The sequence below is a fragment of the Bactrocera neohumeralis genome, unplaced genomic scaffold (assembly GCF_024586455.1).
Source record: "Bactrocera neohumeralis isolate Rockhampton unplaced genomic scaffold, APGP_CSIRO_Bneo_wtdbg2-racon-allhic-juicebox.fasta_v2 cluster09, whole genome shotgun sequence".
Classification (NCBI taxonomy): domain Eukaryota; kingdom Metazoa; phylum Arthropoda; class Insecta; order Diptera; family Tephritidae; genus Bactrocera; species Bactrocera neohumeralis.
In genome coordinates this window covers 396,705-416,721 of record NW_026089622.1, presented here as the reverse complement: position 1 = coordinate 416,721, position 20,017 = coordinate 396,705, and the positions used below count along the sequence as shown (strand labels likewise).

General features: G+C 35.5%; 2 protein-coding genes across 11 annotated transcripts in view; both read right to left on the bottom strand.

The window, feature by feature from the left end:
* LOC126763961 (uncharacterized) overlaps nt 1-19,303 on the bottom strand; it is a 74,483-nt gene extending 55,180 nt beyond the window's left edge. For 2 of the 10 annotated variants that reach the window (XM_050481739.1, XM_050481738.1), the window contains exons 1-2: nt 19,147-19,302; nt 17,968-18,118 (exon numbers count right to left, since the gene is read on the bottom strand). Coding sequence is in view for 5 of the 10 variants with exons in the window: in XM_050481735.1 (XP_050337692.1) it covers nt 18,455-18,494; nt 19,147-19,168 (62 nt within the window). In the remaining 5 variants the exon portion in view is untranslated. Of the gene's footprint in view, nt 1-17,967; nt 18,119-18,454; nt 18,495-19,075 lie in introns of all 10 variants that reach the window. The other 8 variants (XM_050481736.1, XM_050481734.1, XM_050481735.1 and 5 more) reach the window with 7 other exon arrangements.
* Nucleotides 6,209-7,950, bottom strand: LOC126763914 (uncharacterized). Its single transcript, XM_050481683.1, has one exon. The coding sequence runs from the start codon at nt 7,142-7,144 to the stop codon at nt 6,209-6,211; it is 936 nt and encodes a 311-aa protein (XP_050337640.1). The 5' UTR covers nt 7,145-7,950.
* Nucleotides 19,304-20,017: the final 714 nt, after the last annotated feature.

The following is a 20,017-nucleotide window of genomic DNA, read 5'->3' as shown; positions in this document are numbered from 1 at the left end:
CCGATTGGGGACAATCGATTTAAGAGGGGAAGAGTTAACACAACACTTGTTACCCAAGTATCGACTTACAACTTCCGGCACGTGTGACCGAAATGCACCAGAAAGTGCATGGTCAGCGTCTGCACTACCTGTTGTGCAGCATAAGATTCGTGGAAGCGAATCACGCCACTTATAATTATTAAAGTTAGAATTAAGTATAAATATTGTAATTCGGTTAAGCTAACTTCAGTTTGTAAAACTCAAATAAAGATACGCGGTAACGCTGCCCCAATGCAGCTCCGTGAAAAAAATTATATTTTTTTGGTTTTCCAATAACCAAAAGATTAACTTATACATACAGTCAGCATCAAAAGAAAGTCTACAACACTTATTTACTACACTGCTTGTTTTATTGAAGTTTTTTCTAAGTGATATATTTAACAATTTAGAACTGAAAATAATTAATCTTTCTGGCGTCAAAAGAAAGTGTACAAAATGGCAATAAGTGATGGAAACATATATTGTTCAAAATTAATAAAATGTGTTCAGTTTCAATTTCTCATATAAGTTTCCATCGAGCGTATTATGTGAAAGATTGAAGCTCACCGTCAGCAAACTGATTGTACCTTAGCGGTGTGACTTTAGACCTGGAAAATCAACAACTGACCAGATATTCACTATGGGCCAAATTTTGGAAAAAAAACCCTTGAAAAGAGGATGGACATACCCCACCTCTTCGTCGATTTCAAAACTGCTTTTGATAGCACGAAAAAGAGCTGCCTTTATGCTGCTATGTCTGAATTTGGTATCCTTGCAAAACTAATACGGCTATGCAAACTGACGCTGTGTAATACCAAAAGCTCCGTCAGGATCTGGAAGGACCTCTCCGAGCCGGTCAGTACCAAACAACGTTTCAGACAAGCCGACTCCCTATCGTGCGACTTCTTCAATCTACTGCTGGAGAAAGTAAAACGAGCTTCAGAGCTAAATCGAGAATTTATAATCTTCTGCAAGAGTGTACAACTACTGGCGTACGCCGATGATATTGATATAATTGGCCTCAACAGCCGCACCGGTCGGTCTTGTATGGAATCAGCGGCCAAAAATACTTCCACTGCCTAAATAAAAATGAAACTTTTGTCAAAGCTTTTTAAAACCTCCCTCTCCCGTTTCCCACTTCGACACCCCCCGGTGGTAACAAATTTCAATTAATTATATTAAATTAAAAAAGTTAATAAACGAAAAAAGGAATTTTTTGAATCTTAGTCAACTAAATCCAAAAATGATTTTAAAAAAATTTATTTACTTTTGCATGATAGTTTCTTTGACTGGTGATGAAAGGATCTAATCTCAAAAGCATTCGGTTTAGCAAGTCCTCATTTGAATTTGATCCATTAGTTCTTTCGCATATGATGGAGTCGATACATCTTAAAGTCCTTATTGCTTGACTCAGCTCTCAGCTCTTATGAGAACTCTCCAATTGAAACTGGTGCATATTGAATAACATAGGGAGCGTGAAAGATAATACCAGAAATATTTTGAAGTTAATTCCTTTGCAGGATCTAGCGCAAATCTAGTGCATTGAGGGTTTATTAAACTAATTCCCTTTGAAATTGAAGTCGAACAGGACGGCAATAGCGGGTAGACGAAGGTCGGTCTGCAGTTTTTCCGAATTTGTTTGTGCTCTTCATCATTTTGCGATTTTATTATCAGTTATACAGGGACATATGCCGTGACAAATATATTATTGTCCTCCAAATTATTATTTTCAAATTTCTGCTTATATTCGCTCTGACCAGAATTGCCATCAAAGCCACATATTTCTATTGATAATAGGTAATTAGAGGACTCATTCCGTTCATTAATTACATTTGTGACGCAATGTGGCTCAATAATTTTTTTATCTCAACTTCAAGATCAGATTCTGAGACCTTTATTTGCTCAGAATAACTGTTTTTCCTTTAAAATGTCATCACAGCAGGGTAAAAAGTTAATATCAAGTTTTTTGCTAACGAAGCTTCTAATAAGTAGATACTGAAGCTTTATTAAATTTGCTTCGGTGATAAGTGATATTACTTCACAAATTTTCTAAACACCAAAATTAAAAAATAAAATATTATACATATGTATACTAGCTGACCCGGCGAACTTCGCCCCGCCCAATTTTTATTTGAAATAGTTAAAACGCTTTTTGAACTCTGTCCAGCAAGAAGCGATATTAAAGGTTCCGACGGAGTGGGAAGAGGTGGCAGCAGAACTTTTCCTGATGCACAACACATGCCGGGTGTTTCATTGCGAAATTTTAATGCATGACAATATGGACATAGTTTATCCATTTTCCCGATAGCAATTTTTGAATGCGCAGAGTAATCAATATCTGCTTCATATTCGAACGCAAGACGAACAAATGTTGAACGTGTTAATGAGCGGCTGGTCCGCTGTCTCTGTCCATCTCGTAATCGTGCTGTAGCTATGTGTTGTTCACGCGCCGCTCTTGTTCTGGTAACAGTTTGTCGCAGACGTCTATCACGCTGTTCTTGGGATTCTTGTACACGACTCTCTGCTGTCCTGATTCTTTGAGCTGAGTTTCTTGCTGCGATTTGTTCTGCAGACTGCTGAAGTCTTTGAACTCTTTGGCGTTGTGCCGCTCTACTCCGTGCATTATTGAGGTTCGATTTTTTTGGTCGCATTTTATTGAAAATATTACTTCAAAGTTCAAAATAAGATTTATTAAATAAAATGAAAAGCAAGCTAATAATACTTACTTTTATTTAATTCGTTTAAAGAGTTTTAAATAAAAAAAGAAAGCAAAGCGTGGCCGAGTCTGATAAATTTTAAACACACATTTTACGTTTAATAAATGGTAAATTTTAAACACACGTTTTACGTTTAATAAATTTTAGCTGAAATAAACGTTTGGACTTTTAATATAACAGCATCTGTGGTGCTCGAGTCCACACTTCTGTGTTTTTTCTATTTATTCTCTTAATTTCCAAGAAAAACGCTTAACGAAATATTTGGCTTCTTTTCTGTTTCTTTATTTCATCAGAATGCTTGAAATAGTTCTGTTCGATTTTCTTACATCAAAAAATGTTGCCAGAAGGCTCGTATATTTAAATTAGGTTGCCACAGCTACTCCCTTCCCAGTGATTAAATCACGATTTAGAATTGTCTGCAAATGTTACATTTCTTTTTTTATAGGTTCGCAGCGGTGTATTTGGTAACTCGTCACTTCTGGGAAAGAATGCTGGTTTTAATCTTTCCACAGATATGTTGTGTATTGCGTTGTTAATTTTAATTGCATAGAGTCTGTCTGAAATGCGTTCCACAACTTCGAACGGACCCGTGTAAGGAGGCTCTAGTGGTTTTCTCACATGATCCGAGCGGATGAACACATGACTACAATCTTGTAGATTTTTATTGATGAAAAATCGTGTTGAATTGTGGTGTACCGGTGAACTTGGTTTTAGCTGCTGTATGTACTCACGAAACTTGGATATGAACTCCTGTGGATTATACGATCCATCCCCGTTATCAAAAAATTCGCCGGGTAAACGAAGATTAGTGCCATACAGCATTTCTGCTGGGGATGCTCCAATGTCTTCTTTATGGGAACAGCGCAGTCCTAACATCACTGTTGGAAGGAGAAGTGGCCATGGAGTTTGTTGATTGCACATGAGTGAAGCTTTTAGCGTACGATGCCATCTCTCAATCATGCCGTTGGACGCCGGATGGTAAGCTGATGTACGTATCTTGTGTGCGCCAACCATTTTTGTCAATGCTTGGAATATTGCGGACTCAAACTGGGAGCCCTGATCTGTTGTTATGGTCTTCGGGGAACCGAAACGTGAAATCCATGCTGAATAAAAGCTTGTCGTTATCGTGTTGGCCGAAATATCTTTTAACGGAACTAGTTCGGGCCAACGTGTGAATCTGTCAATCATGGTTAAACAATATCTGTATCCCTCATGCTCTGGAAGAATGATAATATCAAGGTGGACATGGTCGAAACGTTGATCAGTTTGTTTGAACGGCTTAGGCGCTAGATGATTGTGCTTTTGTATTTTTGATCGTTGGCAACTGATGCAAGAGCGAACCATTTCTATTACGTCCTTATTCATTGACATCCAAATGTATTTGCTTCTAATTTGTTTTAAAGTTGATCTTGTACCAGGGTGTGAGAAATTGTGAATGTGTTGAAATATTTTGTTACGAAGCTTAACTGGAACGTACGGCCGAACCATTGCATTTGATATATCGCGGTATATTGTATTGCCAGATGGAAGTTTTAGCTTCTGTAAATTTAAACTAGTGTTATTGTTTATGACAATTTGTTGTAACTCTGAATCTCTCTGCTGTTCTTCTTCTATTTCATCCATTGTGACTACTATGGGCATATCAATGTGGCATACTCTGGAGAGTGCGTCTGCTACCTCATTATTTTTACCAGACAGAAAAACGATTTGCGTTGAAAATTGTGCAATATAATTTAAATGCCTTACCTGCCGTGGTGACGCTTTGTCTGCTTTTTGACGGAATGCATACGTTAAAGGCTTATGATCGGTGCGAATGACGAATTTGCGACCATCAAGTATTGGACGAAAATGTTTAATGGCTAAGTATATTGCCAAAAGCTCACGGTCATACGCAGAGTAATTCTTTTGCGCATTTTTTAGCTTGGTTGAGAAGAATGCGATTGGCTTCCATTCCCCATTCACTTGTTGTTCCAGGTGTGCTCCAGCTGCAGTCTCCGACGCATCTGTTGTTAATGCAAACGGCGCATTTGGTACCGGAAAATTTAACAATGTTTGTGTGGCCAAACTGGCTCTGCAGTCGCTGAATGCCTTTTCAAGCTCTGCATCCCAATCGATTTTTCGTTTGTCATTTTTTTTTGAGTCTTTGAAAAGGTTGTGTAGAGGTGCTTGAATTTGTGCGGCGTTAGGAATATGTTTTCTGTAGAAATTTACCATTCCTAGAAACCGGCGGAGTTCAACAATTGTATTCGGCTTTGGATATCGACAGATTGCTTCTACTCTTTCTTTCGGTGGCTGTATACCTTCCGCTGAGATGTGGTATCCTAGGAAGTTTAGCTCGCTAACGCAAAACTCACACTTGGATAAGTTGATACATAGTTTTGCCTCTTTAAGTTTCTGCAGCACCAACTGGACATGCTTGTGATGTTCTTTTTCATTTTCAGAAAATATGAGAATATCATCTAGGTAACAGAAAACAAAGTCGATATTTCTGAATGTGATGTCTATGTATCTTTGGAACGTTTGAGTGGCATTTTTTAGCCCAAATGGCATAACGACAAACTCAAAAAGTCCAATTGGCGTACGCACTGCTGTTTTCGCTATATCTTTTTCACACATGCGTATATTGTAATAAGCTTTTTTTATATCAATTTTGGAAAAAGCTGCTTTACCATGTAAGCAGTCGACTATGCTATCGAGGTGCGGTATCGGATAGCTATCTGGTTGCGTGTGGGCGTTTAGGGAGCGATAGTCACCGCAGGCTCGCCATCCCCCAGTTTTCTTTTTCACTAAGTGAACTGGGCTTGCCCATGGACTGCTTGATGTACGAATTATACCTAGTTGCAACAGTTCATTGAATTCGCTTTTGATGACATTTAGTTTTTCTCCGGAGTAACGGCGAAGTGGCTCTGCAATAGGTCGGCAATCTGTTACAATTTGGTGATTGACGTCCATTGATGTTGGTAAGGAGTAAATATTAGGCGTTGTCAACTCAACATGCTGCTTAATGAGGTCTTGAAATTTAGATGAGGGGCTTATTGTTGATATGCAGTGCATTTCAGCCTGCCGAACTGTTCCTTTTGTGGTAAGGGTTGTTTGTGAATCAACCAGACACTTTGCTCTGAGGTCTATCAGAAGGCCAAAGTGTACCAGAAAGTCTGCTCCAATGATAGGTGATTTTACGTTCGCTATTACAAAGTTCCATGTGAAACTCCTCCGTAAGCCCAAACTTAGTGACAGATTTCTGGTCCCAAAAGTTTGAATGGTTGAGCCATTTGCTGCAAAAAGCTGAAGGCTATCAGGAGTAAGTGTTGAGTGTTTATGAATGACGTTCAGTGGTACAATCGAGATGACAGAACCGGAGTCAATTAAAAAGTTAAGATTGTTTTTGCTATCAAAAATGTGCAGTCTTCGTTCTTTGATGCTGATGTCTTGTTCTACGCTGCCATCAGTTGCATCGATAGACGGCAGCGGGTTTAGTTTCCCTGCGTGCTTTCAGTAGGTTTGTTGAATTCGCATGGCGCTTGACATTTCCTCGATGCTGCACCAAATCGAATATGGTAGTAACATACTTTTGCGTTTTCACGTAGTCGACTTCTGCTTCGTTCGCCGCCGCGTTCAGCGCTTGAACTACGGCGTTGGTTCATTGTTGCAGCCATGTTGACTGATATTTCGCTTAGTTTTTGAATAATTTGGTTGAAGGATGTCTCCAACGCCAATAGTCGTGCTTCAAAGGTGTTTTGCTTGGATATGTTTAGAGCTGAACAATTTGCTTCGTTGTCTTGCGGAATGGTTGTAGATGCGACTATGTATGAGGGTGAATTATCTACGATTCGATCGGCTACCTCGGTGAGATTTTCCAAGTCTGTAGACTTGCACGCCGACAATATGCAACGAACGTTGTCGGGCATTCGCTGCAACCACAATGTTGACAGAGCTTCCTTAGAGACGTTATTGCCGGCCAGATCACGCATTTCCCTCAACAATTGACTGGGTTTCTTATTGAAAAGTTCTATTCCTGTTAGAAGTTTCATCAGCTGCTTCTCCTTGGACTCACTGAAACGAGCAATTAGTTCCTTCTTCAATTTGTCATACTTGCCCGTGTCCGGTGGGTTTCTTGCAACATCTGAGACTTGGCGTAGGGTTTCTGCATCAAGTGCCGTAATTACGGTGTAATATTTTGAGACATCAGATGTGATACGATTTATGTGCAACAAGCCGTCTATTTGCGTGAACCACAGGTCTGGGTCCGATGGCAAAAACTGGGGTAGTCTAATGACACCGACTGCTTCTATCGCGTTGTGTTGGCCCCCTTCTCTAGTGCCTGCTTCTGCCTGTGTTTGCTGTGCTGACCAGGTTGCGTCCGATTTCGGTGTGCCTTCATCTTTGTTAGGTGAATTCAGTAGTGGCATCGCGATGCAAGAATATGCTGATTGTAGTTGATGTATACAAGTTGGGGTCACCAATTATGTGGTGCTCGAGTCCACACTTCTGTGTTTTTTCTATTTATTCTCTTAATTTCCAAGAAAAACGCTTAACGAAATATTTGGCTTCTTTTCTGTTTCTTTATTTCATCAGAATGCTTGAAATAGTTCTGTTCGATTTTCTTACATCAAAAAATGTTGCCAGAAGGCTCGTATATTTAAATTAGGTTGCCACACATCTGCTTCTATAGCGCCATCTAGCCTAATACAGCGCACTTATTCAATTACCTTACAACGTCAGCCGTTAGTATCACAAATAAGTGTCAATAAATGTATCCTCATGTAGCGCCATCTACTGCAATAGCACATATAGCTCTAAATTTAACTCCAAATGTACTCCATACTTATGTTGTGCTTAAGATAAAACAGGAAAATAGTGTTTTACAGTTCATACTTAGGTTATGCTTAAGCACTGAAAATGGGAGGCTTAAGCAATGCTTAAATAACAGGTGATTTTTGTTTTGAATTTGCTTTGAATTTTCAGCGACATCTTTCGTAGCGTAGGGCAAGTGTCCGTTCGTTTGCACTCTTAACATAACAGCTTATACTTTTCCTTCAGTTCCCATAGGTGCTCCGACTCGCTAGTGATGAAATTTGGGGTTCTTTTGTTGTTTTCATCAATTTTTGATATAATTTTCCTCGCAAATTTATGTATTGTCTGTTATAATTTAAATATTTCAAACATATTTTTATGAATGACATTTGTAAAACATATGTTGCCCATAACGCTGCCATATATCATAATAAAATTTTATAGAAATTGAGCATTGACTGTGAAACGCGAACGACCACTCAGTTTGCAACAATACTTAGCTAAGATTTTATTTAGGCACAACTTAAGTATGGACTGTGAAACCGGGCATTAGCCATTCAAAATTCTATACCTAAATGCAACTAAATGAAATTTTTTTTGCATTTAGGAAATACATGCAGAAATCAACTCTTCGATTTCCTAAATTCCTCTGAAATCTCCCAAATTCGAGGAAGATTTACTGGAAAAGAGTGGCAGCATTGCTTATTTGTCTGACCATACATATGTACATAACTTTATTTATTTCACGGATTGTATGTGATTTTTTCTTAAATTTAGAATATTGGAAGTCATAGATTCGTATAACTTTACCACAAATAATATAAACTTCAAACAACGCATTTCATTTAATGTTTTTAGCAAGTGGCAGCTTTTGTTATGACAGCCTAAATCCATGAAAATTTAGAGAGAAATGTAGCGCCATCTACTGTAACATACCGCACTTACTCAATACCGCTGTTAGCGCCACCAACTGGTGGATAGCTCTTTGCTAATAATAAACAAATAATTTGCAATAAATAAATAATGCGACTATAAGGAGAGTTATAAACTATCCTATCTTTCAAGTTGGACCAAACTGCGCACAGTGTTAAAAATTTCATTAAAATCGGTTCAGTAGTTTAGGAGTCCATCGAAAACAAACAACGTGACACGTGATTTTTATATATTAAGATAGGCGTGAAAGTTTTCACCCATATGATGTGCCTAAAAAAAAGTACGTATAAAACAAACATTTGATAAAAGAGAGAAAATGATAAATTGAAAACCAAAGCTCAAATATGTACATATATGTATGACGAAAAAAACATAAAAAACAATTAAATATGCACGAAAATACATGCACATAAATACAAAAAATTATATCGCATGCCTGGTAGAATAGCATGAATAACAAAGAAAGTTGCAAAAAGTTGCAGTTGAAATTAAAAGCATAGTCTTAGAAAACATTAACTGATATAAAAAATTTTAATTCATTTGAGGGCGAGACAGGGATCACAACTTTTTGTATACCTTAAATCGATGCATGAAGAAAAACATACCACTCAAAAGGGCACTTATAAAACAATTGTTTTAAAATAGTAAAACAACATTTTATTACATAAAAAACACTTTTTTATATAACTTATACCTTTGTTATCAATTATCATTTCGATTTATGGGGACTAAACACGATTTTATATTGCAATTTAATTTATTATAAAAGATAATTTTTAAGCTATTTTCACTGCACATTCCGCGTGTTTCTATTGTCTCACTTCTCTCACTTTTCGCAGCCCCTACGAATGGGATAGAGCAAAAATGTATTTACCGTTAGTTTTATTGGTGTTTTAAGAAATAGCTTTGATACAAAAAGTGGTAAGTTTCAAACTTTTATTTTTTTATTTTTGGCCTATGAAATCGACCAGTGTGCGGTGGTTCTGCTGTCTCCAGACTGGATAAAGAAGCGAAGCAAGGGAGTCTGCTAGTAAAAGAGGGCAAGTCGAAATATATCCATGTCAGTGTTGATAGTTATAATTTCGAAGTCGTAAATAATTTCAGCCGATGTCAGCCTCGAAATCCAACGTAGAACAACTCTTGCCAGCAGGTGCTACTTCGAACTGAGTAGGCAATTGAGAAGTAAAGTCCTCTTTCGACGAACAATGACCAAACTCTATAAGTCACTCATTATTCCCGTCCTGCTATATGGTGAGGAAGCATGGTCGATGACAACATTTGATCCATACTTTCCGCTATTCCCAATTTGTTAATCATATTCATATATGTATTCCCTCCTTACACATATTTTATCGCGATTTTGAATATCCAATATAGCCATTATTTATTTCGATTTTGATTTCGTTTTGGTTTGATTCTCTAACAACGAATGTTGAATACGGCTAATTTCATTCTTGCCAATTGCGGAACTATAAAAAGTTTCTTTGCACCTGCACACATTACTTGTTCTGTTTTTAAATAATATTAGTAACAAGTAAGGAAGAGGTAAGGGAAGTATCTTTAGGTACGCTTATTAGTTATATGGGGACTACGGCGAGTTTTTATCCAATTTAATTCATTCTAAACACATATGTGTACCGTTATAAGAAAAGACGCTCACCCAAGTTTAACTCACATATTGATCGATAAATGTCGCATAAAGTCAATAGGAAGTTCAAAATTCTTTATATTATGTATTAGGAGGCTAAGGAAATTATTGACCCGATTTATCCTATCTGTTGCGCACAGGCATACTACCTTTAGAAAAGGATTCTCTCATTGCGGAAGTCGGAAATGGCTTCCGATGATTCAGTTTTATTAAAAACACAATCATACGAGTGGTACAAAGCTTTCAAAGACGGTCGAGAGATCTGAACGACCTTCGACCTCTTCAACTGATGAAAATATTAAAAAGCGAAGGATATGGTGCTTGAAAATCGTTAGGAAAGTGTTAGAGAGATGGATGGAGTTAGAGAGAGAGAGATGTTAGAATTTAAAGCCAAAACCGTAATGAATACCGTCGACCAATCACAGTATTCACCAGTTTTGGCTCTGTGTGATTTTTTCTTCCTCCCCAAACTGAAATTGCCGCTCCGCAGAACCCGTTTTCAGTCGATCGAAGAGATAAAACAAAATTCGCTAAAGGAGCTGAAGGCCATCCCTAAAAGTGTTTGTGTAAATTGTTGAGAGGACTGGACAATTCGTTGGCATAGGTATATACATATATTACATATGGTGGAGATATACTCCATAATAAATAAATATTGATGAACAATTAAATATTTTGCGTTTTATTTACAATTTCCGGGTACTTTTTGACTTTTTTGTCACAATCTATATCTCACAACTAACCGATATTTTCGGTAAAAAGTTAACTGGGTTCACATATTCAGTACCTAAGGGCTTAACAGTTTTGGTTCGATTTATACAATTTTTAGTCAGAAGATGACACACCCCAAAGGCAGTATTTATGCAAAACTTTATGCTGACATAATAATTTATTCTTGATTTGTTTACTGCAAAGTGATAGTTTCAAATGAAATTAAAATTGTGTTATATAGGAAGTAGACGTAACTAATCCGAGTGACTGTCTGTCTGTCCGTGCAAATTGAGATATCTTGATGAAACTTGGCGGTCTGTATTAAAAAGAAGTACGAATTGGGAGATGGTCGTAATCGAACCACTGCATAATTGGAAGGGTATGAAATGTTCGGTTATACCTGAACTTAGCTGTTCCTTACTTGTTTTAATATAACGTTTTTCTAGCGTCTAATGGAATTTTCTGGGTTTTGATTCATGCAAGTTGCAACTGTCTAAATAGTCGATTATATCCGAACTTAGTCCTTCTTTACTTCATTATATTTATATTTATTAATAATTTGTAAATAAAAAGCAAAATATTTAATTACTTATTGACCTAGGCCTCTATAACTAATATCAAGATTTCCGAATATCTGACTGACTTCTCTTTACTGATGACTGATTAAAAAATGTTCGGTTGCATCCGAAGTTAGCACTTCTTCACTTCATAAGCTCTGTGATATTTTCAATAGTTGTAAGTTGCAGACAGTATAAAGAACTTGACAAGCCGACCGGCAGGGGTAATACTTGAAAATTCTACGAAAGAATGCGGCGACTAACCGAAGGTTTCAAGACCTGAGCATACTCTTGTAGAACCCCCAGAGGTGATCTAGTAACCGATGCCACGAGCATACTAGAATTATGAAGGGAACACTTCTCCAGCTTGCTGAATAGCAGGGAAAGGAGAAGGCGAACCCGATGACTATAGAGCAGACGTTTCATTGCTCAAGCATTAAGATGTTGAAATAACAATTAACAGTTTTAATGGGAGTGCCACAAAATCCCCAAAAAAAAATCCCCAAACACAAAATCCCCAGCTGAAAAAAAATCCCCAAACACATAATCCCCAAAATCAAAATCCCCAAAATTAAAATCCCCTAACACGAAATCCCCACCTTTTTTTTGAGGCAGTGTCACAAAATCCCCATTTTTTTATTTTTATTAAATATTATTAGAGATCATATAAAAAATAGTAAAATCGCTTTTTAGTTGAGTTTTAAATCGTAGTTACATATATTTGTACCCATATATGAATATATATAGACATAGACGAGAACGCATGACGGATTTAGAGGAAAAAAATAATTATTTCATCAATTTAGCGACTAAAAAGCTAAAAAAATAGTATTTAAAAAAGCGGCCCAGACCCGGATTTGAACCCAAAGCCCTTGCATGACAGCTGCAGACTCTAACCACTGAGCTATTGCTGCATGTAACAAAGGTTGACAAAATTAACAATATATGCAAGGAACAAGAAAACTTTGGTTTTCAGCAGCATTGTTATCGAGAAGAAAACAAAAGAATATAGAAAATCAGAGCATAATATAACATTGCCATCCATTAACCAATATACATACAGTTACTCACAAAAATGAGTATACACCGGAGTTCGTTAAAGAAATACACAAGCTATGGAAAATTTAGTGAATATATTTGAATTTTTTTGATGCACATTTAAAGTTTGAACTCTTATCGACTATATTTGAACATAAATTAATTCATTTATATAACATTAAGCAAAAACTTATGCAAAAACTATAATTATTGACAAATTCAGGTCACAAAATTGTTCTCCCCATAAGTGCTCTATAGGGTTCATATCAGGTGATTGTGGGGGAGTCTTAAGCTGTTTTGAAGCGTTATAAAGTAACCATTCTTTAACTATCATCGCTGTGTGTTTTGGATCGTTGTCTTGTTGGAACCAAAACACTGACGGAAGCTTTATTTTCTCCATGCTTGCACGTAAATTTGACTTCAGGATATTCAAATAAATCTCCTTGGTCATGTTGCATTCAATAAATTGCATGATGCCTACTCCATTAGCTCCCATAGACCTCCACAGCATAACTGAACCACCGCCATGTTTCACTATCCCAAATAAATTTTTACTTCTTAGCTCCGTGTTTGGCTTTCTCCATACAATTTGTCGTCCATCAGATCCCCAAATGTTAATTTTTGTTTCGTCAGTGAACATTACACTTTCCCAGAAACTTAAAGGCTTATCAACATGAGCTTTAGCAAATTCAAGCCTTTTTTTCTTATTTACGATAGAGATAAATGGCTTTTTACGTGCTATCCGACCATGTCAATTATTTTTCCGAAGAACACGACGAACTGTTTCAGTTGATATTTCTTTATTTATTGTTTTCGACACTTCAACCGTTAATTTGGGAACACTTATCTTTGGGTTTAATTCCACTTTACGTACAATATTACGCTCATCAACATCAGTCAAAATTTTTTTCTGCCTCTCCCACCGGAATTTCGCAATGTTCCTTCATATCTCCATTTATTTATAATTTTTTGGACTGTGCATTGGGGTCTACCAATAATTTGACCAATTTGTCTGTACGATTTACCTTCACAGCACAATTTTATCATTAGTTCCCTTATTTCAATGGTCACAAAAACTTTGAATCGTATTTAAATACGAGCGTGATCACATAACTGTAAAAAGATAACTAGAGATGCCACATATAAAATGCAAATGTATACTCAATTTTGTGACCCAATTTTATCAATAAATTTAGTTTTTTGTTTAAGTATTTGGTTAATGTTAAAGAAAAAAGTAATTTCATGTAGAATTATAGTTACTATGATTTCTATTTCCAAATGTGCATCAAAAAAATTCATATCTATCCACTAAATTTTCCATAGTATGTGTATTTCTTTTACGAACTCTTGTGTATACTCATTTTTGTGAGTAACTGTATGTATGACTTAATATACAAATAGTACCGTTACCTTTTCTACAATTATTTCACCATATGCATTTTTTCATATTATTTATCACATTGCATTTAATTTAATATTCGTGAAACCATTAAACACAGCGCCTACGCTGGCTAGGTCACGTTGTCCGGATGGACGAAAACACTCCAGCTCTGAAAGTATTCGACGTAGTACCCGCCGGGGGAAGCAGAGGAAGAGGAAGACCTCCACTCCGTTGGAAGGACCAAGTGGAGAAGGACCTGGCTTCGCTTGGAATATTCAATTGGCGCCACGTAACTTGATAAGTTCTTCTTCCAGCTGAGGTGACATTGCTGTGTTGACATTTGAAAACGGATCCAACACCCAGTCTGGTATTTTCAAGTTCAAAATGTCCTGGTATCGTTCGGTGAAATCAATGTGGAGGTTTTCCAAATGTTGGCAGTAGGCAAACAATTCGTCGTTACTGCATGATTCTGATAAATTGGGAAAATTGTGAAACTCACGTCTGCCCAGATTCTTTTTATGTAGAAGCAGTTTGGCTGCGAAAGCAGCAACGACGTTTTTTGTTTTAATTAAATTTAGTTTATCGCCTTGCAGTTGGAGATTCATGTCTTTGAACAATTTATACAGGTCTGTCATGTAAGCTATATCATTCTTTGATGTTATGAGCTTGTCTTGAAATTCTGTATCTTTAGTTTCCAAGAATTCTATAACAGAGTCAAACAGGTTGTAAAATCGAGTCAGACAATTGCCTCTTGATAGCCAACGAACTTCAGTATGAACACAACACACGATTGAAATCCTCGTCATTAGTAACACAAAGCTGATGAAATAATCTATCATTCAAAGAGCTGTTGCGGATTTTATTGACTGCTTTGATGGCATATTGCAGTGATTGAAATAGTTTTTCACTTAAGTTTCTAGCAACTAAATGTTGTCTATGAATAACGCAATGTAAACCAAGGACATCTGGAATTTTATTTTTTAAGTACGCTATGAAGCCTTTATGGCACCCTGTCATAGCCGGAGCACCATCCGTAGCAACTGAAATAATATTTTTCAAAGGAATCTCTTTCTCATCGCAAAACGTTTCCAATGTATTGAATATGGTTTTGCCTTTTGTATCGGTCTCTAAATTTCTAGCAAATAATAGTTCTTCACATATTTTCTCATCTTTAATAAACCTCACGTACGACAACAACAATGCTTCATTAGTTGGTAAAGTGGACTCATCGAGCTGAATTGAGAATTGGCTTGTCCTCAGGTGATCGCACAATGATTCTTCAATGTTTTCAGCCATTTCATCAATTCGTCTTTGCACAGAATTATTACTCAAAGGAATTTTTCGGATAATATCTGTGGCCGGTTTATGAAGCACGGTAGTTATTACTTCATTTATTGCTGGCAATATTAACTCTTCTGCGATGTTATGTGGTTTGCCTTTTTGAGCAATTAACAAAGAGATATTGTACGAAGCTCGAAGTCCATCGTCATCTAGCTTAGCAGCCGCCGAAAATAGTTTTGCTACACTTGGCTGATTATTATGCTTCTTCTCTAGGTCTTGAAAATATGCTACATTCTTGTCTTTCTTATCTGGATGCATTTTATTCAAATGATCTTGCAGTCTTGAAGGCTTCATCCGAAAATGTTTTTAGATATAGAAGACACAAAGGCGAAGATGGTTTTGTGGGATTTTCAATGAATCCGAATTCAATATATTCCGCACAGTATTGCCGTCTCTTCTTTTTTACTTCCGACATTGTTTTTCTTTGAGAAATACGTTCAACTTCGCGAGTAGTGTAAAGGAGGCGTAAGTACTGCTCATCTATTGCGCGCAAAATTACAAATGACAATAAAATAAATATTACATTGTTTATATAGGAATGCTTAAGCAGCACGCACCGACAGGAATAAAACAAACATGCATAAACTCGTTTATCTCATTCGACGCTCAATCGTACAGAAAAAGTCCGAAAAAGTATTTAATGCACCAGCCGATTGATACGGGAAAGCACAATTTGAGTTATTTTACAAAAACTTGTTAAAACATGATAGATATCTACGAGTACTAATAACTATTAAAATGCGAAAGTGTGTCTGTTGCCTTTTTATTTGCTTGTTTGTGTCTACTTTCATTATGAAACGGAGCGACCGATTGACATGATTTTCATTTTTTCTATGTTCAATAAAATAGGACAGATATGTATGTATATGAACTACGCAGAGAGAAATATAGAACAGAGTTTGAGCAATATTTTAATTCATATTAGTTGATGTTCACAAGTTGTTGAGAGTCGAGAGCTCATGCAGTCGTTGTCTAAGAGGCCTTCTAGCTAAATAAAATTACAAATCACCCCCAGGCCTCTACACAACGCCCCCATTTTCTTTCTGGGTATCTTACCGCCCCCTTGACACCTGCAGCGCCCACAAGGTAGGTTATCGCCCACTTTGGGAAAGACTGGTCCAGAACAAGAAGGATTTTGGATAACCTCCCCGAAATTCGTCTTGGAGTGGTCTACGAGCTCAATTGGATTCACCATACCATCGATAAAAACTGGTCTTTGATGGACCTTTGTACCCAAAAGTTGAATTAATAATTAATAATTCTGTACTGTGATACAGTCACAAGTCTCTAAAATTGAGATTTTAAATTAGAGACAATTTTTGTGAGTTGAGACGTACTGAATTACGTGAGAGTCATAAAAAACCTCTCAATTTTGAACAAAATGAACAGGTCTAAAAACTTGAATGAAAGTAAATATGTCGAAAACAAATGTTAAATCTGCTATAACATAGTCAAAAAGCATAATTATCATTAAAAAATATATGTTCACTTTGTTTTAGAATATTTATGAAATTTATTCCTATAGTATAATAGATTTATTTTTCGTGTTTGAGTTATTTGCAAAATATGAAAGAATGGCAATCGATTAATATCTATGATGATCTCTATAAGTCTCTATATTCAAAATGGCAAAAAAGAGTTATTTTTAGTTTTGTGACCTGATAGTTAGCAGGTGACAATATTTTGTGACTAAAGACTAGGGACTGTTGTGAATAGTAACTTGTCACAAATGGAGACTTTACTTCAAAATGTCTCAAACTGCTAGAGACTGCTTACAGAATTGCTCTATAAGTTCATCGATGCACTGTTGCTAAAATAATTCATGTCGAAGGTTGTAAAAAATAATCGCGCGAAAATGTTGGCGATTTATTTTAATTTTTTGGTCAGATTAATAATTAAATTATACTCACTGAAAACTGGATATATGTAGGTTATTTTTAATATATGTAAATATTAGGCGTGACTTTTTACTAATGATTGCTGTCTAACAGTTTATATTATATGAATTGAGAAATTTTGTTTCTAAGGTTTTACGTTTTTTTTGAATGAAGTATTTGTTACATTTTTATATTGTTGCTTTTGAATTTTAAAAGTTAATGTGATTTTTTTTTAATTGTGTGGATGATATAGGCCTACGGAGGAACTAAGTACCGAAAAATAACTTCGGTATCGCGCCTTTTGTACACCTTAGCATTGGTATTCGTATTACAAACTCCAAAAAAATTTGATAAAAATTCCCTAACATATTTTTCAACAGTGGCATCATTGGCAAGTGTTATAAAATATGTGAACTTTGACAACGCTCTCTCGAATCAAAGAGTTTTTTATCAAGTTATCCATGAAATAAAGTTCCTAAATTTTAATTAATTTTATATGGTTAAGTTTAACTTGCTTACTTCGTATCAATGTACGTATGTACAATAGTTTTCAACCTTAAATTCGTTAAGAGAGTCATTAAAACGGATAGAGAGTCAGACAAACATGATTAACCTACGATAACAATTGTACTATTTTTGTCTGAGTAAAAAACAAGCAAAGTTGTAGAAAGAGTAAGAAAGCTAACGATTCTGTATAAAAGTCCACTCAATCACAAGTACGAACACAATATATGTACATATGTACATACATTTTTATTAGGAGAACTAACATGGTGAGTATTTTTCCGTCTCACTTTCGTATATGTATGTACATATGTATGTACCTAGGTACATACGACAAAGAATACACACGCTAGATATGGGTATATGAGATGCAATGATTTTTACGAAATATTATATTGAAAAACATCGGACTATGACCACCATATTTTACATTATTAAATATACTTACATACAGTTATGTTCAAAGTAGTATGAGTGTCCCTAACAAGAAGGCAAGGCGCTACTATCCTCTACAATGAAAATCTGGAATTTATTTCGCGATTTTTTTTTAACTTTCGTTGCTTGACACAGTACTTATATTTCGCATTAAATTAAACATACTAAAATGAAATAAATAAAATATTTAAGCAACAATACATTAATACAAACCTTAATCAAATGTACTAAAACTACTACGTTGGTTATTGTTATAAGATGTTTTAGTACATTTGATTGAGTTTTGTATATATGTATATGTACATATGTATATACCATTGTGATCAAATTGAAAGGTGAATTTTTAATTTATACTTCGCGTATTTTATAGTAGATATATATTTCGGCACCTTTTCCCTTTCTTCAAATTTTTTTTTTGATGATTTCACACTTTTCATCGATTCACTGTTACTAGTATTAAATTGTATAAAAGTATTGCCACATCACTATCTCAAACTCACTTATCATTCCATCTCGTAAATAAAACGACGGAAAGGAAATCTACAGTAAGAAATTAATGGTAAACATTAATACTATCGCATCCAATTTTATTGAGAGAATATCGTTAGTTCTTTATTTCAATAAAGCTGATATGAACTCTCCAATTATTTTAAACTTGGTTTACTTAGGTATGCACATATGTATGTACATATTTTCCACTGTCAAAATTTCCTTTCAAAGTTTAGTAAACATTGAAAAATAGTTGTAATTTTAATCAAAATACAATATAGTATAAGTATATAACGTATATATATGTAGTATACATATACATATGTATGTACATATGTACTTATGTAAGTGTATTTAGATTGAAGTTTACAAATTTCGAAGTTTTAATGATATACTCATTTCGGTATTCTAACTAATGAATGGAAATGGATAAGACATTAGTAAAATCAATAGTTATTATATGCCTGTAAGGGTATATGCTTCACAGTTTGTTATTATGGTGAAACACTTTATATACATTTATCTTTTCAAAATTCATACACGTTTACAACACACAATATGTATTGATTGGGCGTAATATATGACATAACCATTTCAATAACAAAATTTTAAATAATAAGATAGAAACATACATATGTATGTATGTACATTGTCTACAATAACACAAATGAAAATTCACACGCGTCGAACTAAGCGTACTTACTCCATACGAATTTATTATTCATACATTGAAAACTCCCATTAACTACATATACGTAGCAAATAACAAAAACAATAAACGAAATAAAAATTCATTAATAAGCGAACGATTAAACGTACTAGACGAACGCGTCTGCAGAGTGCAACTACCGAGCGAGCCTATTGACCATTTCATCTATACCCAAATTCAAAGCTCATTTTTATGCTTTCGCCCCACTTCGAATTCGAACCGCCCGTCTACTGTTCATCAACATTACATACACTTACTAGTAGCTTTATATGCGACAACCCTCTCACTTCAATACAAACTATATATAATATGTATTAATATACATATAGTACATACACATTCCATTCCTTGCAGGAAAATGTTTTCATTTGAACCTAATTCAGCTAATTCGAGTTCTATGGCTCTGTGTATCAATTAGTAACAAATTTCTCCTAGATGAGTTGGGATGAAAAAAAGAAACTATGTTGTAAACAAATTTTATATACATATGTATGTATTGCTCTGCCAAATGGAAAGTCAAATTTTGAAAAATGAAATTCAAAGTTCCAATAAAGTAGAAAAATTGTATTGATTTGCATATTTATTATAAAATGAGAACTTTAGGCAAAGTGTTATTTTACTACTATGTTAACTGCACTGGATACATATGCACTAGGCCGGGTCGATTTGTGGGGAGGCAAAAAAATCGCCCATTGCTCTATGAAAATCATATTCTAGGGATCGAAATAAGATACTTTGCCGAAGGAACCATACCATTAAAACGAATTTTGATGTCCCCCTATTTGAGTCGTACCATTGGGTAGGGGCAAATTTTGAAAAATCCCACTTTGACCCATTTAGAGTGCTCCAATCGAGTCCAAATGTA